We start from the raw sequence: 6,785 nt of genomic DNA, 5'->3' as shown, positions 1-6,785 counted from the left end.
AATGAGTCAAAAATCTAAAAACAAATAAAGTACAAAAATTATCCGATGACAATTTATTTAAATAGACTGCTTTAAAATTAAAAGTTCATTAGACCCGTTTCACATGAGAGATTTCTTTCTTCATAACCCGACCTTACCTCTGACATCCACAAAAACAAAAAATGGTAATTGTTTAGTAGATGAATTGAACGAAAATTGGACAGCAGAAACTATATGAGATTACACAGAACAGGTGGACTAATGAATTCCGTCGTGAGCAAATATGGCTAATTATATATTTTATTACAGGACACAATGAGCCTGCGGTTTAACGATTACTACCTATTGTGTCAATATCCAACTCTGACAAATTTGAGGGAGCATATTCTTGGAACGCCCTTCCTCACGAGGCTCATCCATTCCTTCATCAGAGAATATGGTTGGTTCACCTTGGAAACAACGGATGTAGTATAAATATTCTGCTGTTTACTTCATGGGTATCACAATGGGATCAGTTTTGCATGAACCCAAGTGAGCTGCTTGATGATTAGCTGCCCTTGGAACCTAACCTAATGACATATTAATCTGAAAATATTCATCGAGCAGAAATTGCTAAAATTCCCATTAAACACTTGTCCAAGCCAAACTGGTTTCAAAAATCGCTTGAGCTAAAGCAAAAACTCTAAATTACCAGCACTGTTCATACCAAGGCGAATTCATACAAGGTGGTGGCAGTTCTACAAAAACAACAATTGCTCATACTAAATGTCAAAAAACAGAAATGAAAAATTAATAAAAATTTATGTTAAACCTTAAAATAGTGTGGATGATTGATTAGAGGTGGTTTAACTTATCTATGATAAAAAGAAATATTTTGTTAATAAGCTTAGAATACGTAGATATTGAAATATAAAAACAAGCTTTGACAGATGCAATAACCAAACAAGGGAAAGACAAGTAATCAGCTATCCACCTTGTATAAAATCGCCTTGGTTCATATCAATTTAGTGATTAGTAGTAAACGGTATGTGATTTAATTATTAAAACAACATATTTTGTAATTCCGTATATACATTTGTATGTAATATATGGATTCGCATTATAAATATTTGACCTGGTCATTTATATAAAAACATATAAATTAATTAAATTTCATTTCATTTAAAGACAAAGCATCTGTGTTTGTTACCTAAACATCAGTGCTGCTATAGTAATTAGAGGCTGTTGATTGTTTTCATTTTTGCATAGGCTTTTGCGAAAAAAAGAGGTAATATTTTGTTTGTTTTTATTGTATTTCTTTGGATAAATAACGTATTTTATTAATTCAAATTTGATTTTCAGTTAAAATGGATTCTTTCGATGATTTGGAAGATGCCGTGGTCGAATACATGGACCGTGGTATAGTGTTGATAATAGCCGATATTTTAAGTTTGATCACAGTCTCCTCATGTTTATTTATAAAAATTCCCCAAATTAATACGATAAGACAGAATAAATCATCACAAGGTATGTGTGTATATATGTATATAGGAATATAAATATAGCAGGTGGTATATTATTTTATATACCTATAAAATATTTCTAAATTAATATAAATAGGGATTTTTTTAAAAGACTTTACAATTTTTAATTTTTCTATAAAATCGTTTGACAGTGTGGAATTTCTATTACATAAAGTTGATTTTTTTTCCAATTTATTTTGCAATTAGAAATCATTGTTTATAAAAATCTAATAAGAATCTGATTTTGTATAACTGAGTCCTGGCTGAAGACATTTTCTTACACATACTGATATAAATTTTTAATATATTGAGCTAAAAATTATTTTTTTTCTTATATTTCTTGCCTGTAGGCATTAGTGTTTTTGGCTTGTGTCTGGAATTGTTCAGTTACACTGTCATGATGTCCTATAACTATACAAATGGCTATGATTTTCTGTCATACATGGAATATCCCATCTTACTCATGCAGGAGTATGTTCTAATTTATTTTGTCTTTAAATATCAAAATCTATTGGGTGTTAAGACCCAAATTGTGTCTGTCTTCTATGTCATCATTGCAACACTGATCTATATGAAATTATTCCCTGTCATCATATTACAATTTTTAGTGGTAAGTTTTACTTTTTATTCCATATCATATCTACTATTTTAACCATCTTCTTTGAAACTCATTAATCATGTTCTTGTCTTTTTTGCTTTTGCCTTAATATTCTGTTTGATAACAAATTTTATATAAAATATTGCTTTGATTTTATGTTGACAAATGTTTGTGGTCTATTTTTGTTATTTTTTGAGATAACAAAAGTTGTTTGTTTGCCTGTTAGTCATTTTTTTTTAATACGGAAATAAAAATCTAATATTGCAGCAAAAGAAGTATTAAATTTTAATGTTTGTTTTTAGTTTAACATTTAACATTTTAACTTAAACCTGTTAATTTGTGAAACAGAATTATTGTTTTGTTTATATCAGTTGCCACTCTTAACGCTTAGATGCACCTGGAAACAAAATTAAATTGAATATTTAAAAGCTCTTATTTCTGTTAATTTGTTTATTTGTATGTTAGTTTAGGTCAAAATTTATATCTTAGTTTTGAACCATTTCTTTTGTCCCAAAATTTCCTTTGTTCGAAAATTCGAAATCAAATCCGAATTTATGTTCGAAAATTTTTAAAACTGTTAAAATAATCTCTAGATCATGCATAAACCTAGTGACAATGCAATATAATGTTCAAAAATTCGAACTTATGTTCGAAAATGTTTCAAAGCTGTTAAAATAATCTCAAAGTCATTAGAATTCATAAAAAATACATTTCGTTTTATTTGAGGCCAATTTCTTACATTTTTAGATTTCGAACTTAAAAATGTTGAAATAAAATATTCGAAATATACTTTTTTTCGAAAATATTTATATAAATAAAACATAGATTTTCAAGGAGCATTAAAAAGAAAATGAACTTAAAAAACAATTTTTATTCGAACTTATGTTCGAAAATGTTTCAAAGCTGTTAAAAAAATACTTTTAGTTTTTTTTGAGGCCAATTTCATAGATTTTTTAATTTCGAACTTTAAAATGTTGAAATAAAATATTCGAAATACATATTCATATTTTCGAAAATTTTTATTTCATTTTTATTCAAGGAACACTATAAAGAAAAAAAGTAAATAAACTTAAAAAACAACGAAAATGTTGTTAAAATAATCTCAAAATCATAAGGATTCTTAAAAAAATACTTTTAGCTTTATTTGAGGCCAATTCATACATTTTTAGATTTCGAACTTTAAAATGTTGAAATAAAATATTTTCAATATTTTAGAAAATTTTTATATAAATTCGAGATAGATATTCAAGGAACACTAAAAAGAAAAAAGGAAATATGTAATCATAAAAACAACTTTTATTCGAACTTATGTTCGAAAATGTTTCAAAGCTATTAAAATAATCTCAAAGTCATTAGGATTCATAAAAAAATACATTTCGTTTTATTTGAAGCCAATTTCATAGATTTGTTAATTTCAAACTTTAAAATTTTGATAAAAAACAATTCTAAATGTTATGTATTTTAAAGTATTTTTAATATTTTCGAAAATTTTTATTTAAATTAGTCATACATATTCAAGCAACACTATAAAGAAAAAAAGTAAATAAACTTAAAAAACAACTTTTATTCGAACTTATGTTCGAAAATATTGTTAATATAATTCCAAAATCATTAGGATTCTTAAAAAAATACTTTTAGTTTTATTTGAGGTCTAATTCATATATTTTTTAATTTCGAACTTAAAAATTTTGAAATAAAATATACAAAATATATAATTCATGTATTTTAAAGTACATATTTTCAAAATTTCCGAAAATTTTTATTTAAATTAGTCATACATATTCAAGGAACACTATAAAGAAAAAAAGTAAATAAACTTTAAAAACAACTTTTATTCGAACTTATGTTCGAAAATGTTTAGGATTCTTAAAAAATACTTTTAGTTTTATTTGAGGCCAATTTCATAGCTTTTTTAATTTCGAAATTAAAAATTTTGAAATAAAATATACAAAATATTCATGTATTTTAAAGTATTTTCAATATTTTCGAAAATGTTTATTTAAATTAGACAAACACATTCAAGGAACATTAAAAATAAAAAAGTAAATAAATTTAAAAATAACTTTTATTTGAACTTATGTTCGCAAATGTTTCAAAGCTGTTAAAATAATCTCAAAATCATTAGGATTCTTAAAAAAATACGTTTAGTTTTATTTGAGGGCAATTTTATAGATTTTTTAATTTCGAACTTTAAAATATTGATTAAAAAATTCTAAATATTCATGAATTTTAAAGTATTTTCAATTTTTTATTTTCTTCTTTTGAGAGTATAAAAGTTTTTTTAATTTATTTATTTTAACAAATTCAAAATTAATTATTCACAATTTTAACTTTTGCAAATCGAATTACAAAAAATAATTACATATATAAAAGATAGTTTAACAAATATCTACTAATAATTTAAAAATATATTTATTTCGTGTTTTGGGTTTTTTTGTGCTTATAATTGTGTGTGCTTCTTTCAGTTTATTGTTCAAATATTAATATTTCACTAAATTTAATTCGTAAACTGCATGTTAATTCATCTAAAACATAAACAAATTATTATTTACAATATAAAATTAACCATTTTCATGTCCATGTAAGTACGGCATAAAAACATGAATTTTATTAAACACTAATGTAATAAATTATGTAAAACTAAAGAATCAAAATATTAATTAAAATATTACTTATTCTAGCCCTTTTGTACACCTATTGGTGCCACAAGTAAGGTCTTACAATTAGTAGCTATTTTAAGAAGCAAAGATGCCAGTTCTGTCAGTCGCACCACTTGGGCTTTATCCGCATTTACCAATTTTAGTGAGTATTTTTAATTGCATTAGATCTTGAGCAAAGAATTTTTGTCATTATAATTTTTCTTTTTCTTTTTTATCCTAGCTCGCATCTATACTGTTTATGTACAATCCCACGATTTAATGTTGCTATCCAATTTCATGATTTCGACTTTCTTAAGTTCTTCTGTGTTTGTGGCAGCTTGTGTTTATAAGACAAAGAAGACAAAGAATGAATAGAATTAAGTTATTTTAAATTATATATTCTGACTCAAAGTTTTTTTTTTTTAGTTTTGCTTTTATTTTTTAACTTATATTAAATTTATTAATATTTTTAATTTCTTTATTTTAATAACAAAGACTAAATAAATCACAATCATGACACGTTTTAACAATTAATTGATGAAATTATTATTATTGTTTTATACTTATAGTATTTTTCGAAAACCGTTTTGGTCTTTTTTAAAATCTATTAAAATTTACATTTATTCAATTTGTGATCAATCGTATTAAATGAAATAAACACTTGTCCTATTCACAATCGGTGTCGTAGCGTTGTATCGTTGTAAGTCGTAAATTTGTATTGATGTTTTGTTTTTGTTTCTAAAAATTCAGTTTGAAATATATTTGTGAGATACAACGATACGCTACGACAGCGAATGAAACTGTGGATGGCATAAAACGCCAATGCCTTACACGATTAGGTTGATTGAATATGTACTTCTTTTTATGCTTGCTTGTTGATTTCCGTTCAAATTACATTTTATTGAATACTAGCAAACTAGGTTCGATTCGCTACACCAATCATTTTTGATACTAAATATCAGAGATCCAAAAAACCCAAATTGTGATTTATATTTTTGTGATAAAAATAAATCACTGAAAATAACAATTATAAAATGATTTTTATTTAAATGGTTTGGTATGACCTTTATTCGTTTTTGTTGTTTTTTAATGGCTTGATGTGAGATCAAGCCATTAAATCAATTCAATTGTTCTTGTTGTTAATAACTGTTATTTTCTCTTTTATTTACATACAATAACATATTATTAGTAATTTTTAACAAATTATGAAAATAATATGATAAGTATGAAGTAATGAAGTCTGAGAAACAGAAATGAGATTTTTTTTGTAAATTGTTATTAATCTTTTGATTAATTTTATATATTTAAGCGTTGATTTGTATCAAATCCATTTTTGCCATTTATTTTTCATGTTCGCAATTACAAAGTCACAAGCTGACCTTTACGAAAAAAATAAATTATAAATCACTCATCCAGATTATTTGTGTTTGTTTCTTTTCTGTTTCTCTCAACCCCAAACCTAAAATTTTCTCGAATAAATCACTCTCTCAGTGATATGTCACAAAAAATAATTTTTAAATGGCTGCGATTGAGAATTTGCCATTGAAATGAAAGTGAACCATTTATTTTCGGTCTCTGCTAAATATGAACGAGCTCCTTTTCTCGATTATAGGCTTATTTGCAAAGTTAATAAGGATTATAGATTTTTTATATGAAATATGAGTGATCACAGATCGAGCTCCTTTTCTCGATTAAACGCTTATTTACAAAGTTATGAAGGATTTTAGATTTTTGAGTTTTTTCATATGAAAAATCGATTATTGGTCAGAAATATGAGTGATCACAGATCGATCTCCTTTTCTCGATTGAACGCTTATTTACAAAGTTATGAAGGATTTTAGATTTTTGAAGTTTTTCATATTTAAATTCGATTTTTGGTTAGAAATATGAATGATCACAGATCGAGCTCCTTTTCTCGATTAAACGCTTGTTCATATGAAAAATCGATTTTTTGTACGAAATATGAGTGATCAAGTGATCTTATTTTCTCGATTAACCGATTATATACGAAGTTAATAAGGATTTTAGATTTTTGAGATTTTTCATATGAAAAATTGAATTTTTATC

General features: G+C 25.2%; 1 protein-coding gene across 1 annotated transcript; it reads left to right on the top strand.

Annotated features, from left to right (window-relative positions):
- Window positions 1–1,127: 1,127 nt before the first annotated feature.
- On the top strand, window positions 1,128–5,252 carry LOC135954232 (solute carrier family 66 member 3). The gene is made up of 5 exons (XM_065504312.1): window positions 1,128–1,246; window positions 1,321–1,485; window positions 1,832–2,091; window positions 4,761–4,881; window positions 4,960–5,252. Exons 2-5 carry the CDS (start codon window positions 1,326–1,328, stop codon window positions 5,091–5,093), a joined length of 675 nt encoding a protein of 224 aa, XP_065360384.1. The 5' UTR covers window positions 1,128–1,246; window positions 1,321–1,325; the 3' UTR covers window positions 5,094–5,252.
- Window positions 5,253–6,785: the final 1,533 nt, after the last annotated feature.

Source organism: Calliphora vicina, chromosome 3 (assembly GCF_958450345.1).
Source record: "Calliphora vicina chromosome 3, idCalVici1.1, whole genome shotgun sequence".
In the NCBI taxonomy this organism is placed as follows: Eukaryota; Metazoa; Arthropoda; class Insecta; order Diptera; family Calliphoridae; genus Calliphora; species Calliphora vicina.
Note: the sequence above shows the minus strand (reverse complement) of the source record. Positions and strands in the feature narration are given on the sequence as shown.

Excerpts from the sequence above, each read along its gene's own strand:
- LOC135954232 (XM_065504312.1), top strand. The coding sequence starts at position 1,326 with ATGGATTCTTTCGATGATTTGGAAGATGCCGTGGTCGAATACATGGAC. Across the intron at positions 2,092-4,760 it reads TCATATTACAATTTTTAGTG|CCCTTTTGTACACCTATTGG; the intron begins GTAAGTTTTACT and ends TACTTATTCTAG. Across the intron at positions 4,882-4,959 it reads ATCCGCATTTACCAATTTTA|CTCGCATCTATACTGTTTAT; the intron begins GTGAGTATTTTT and ends TTTTTATCCTAG.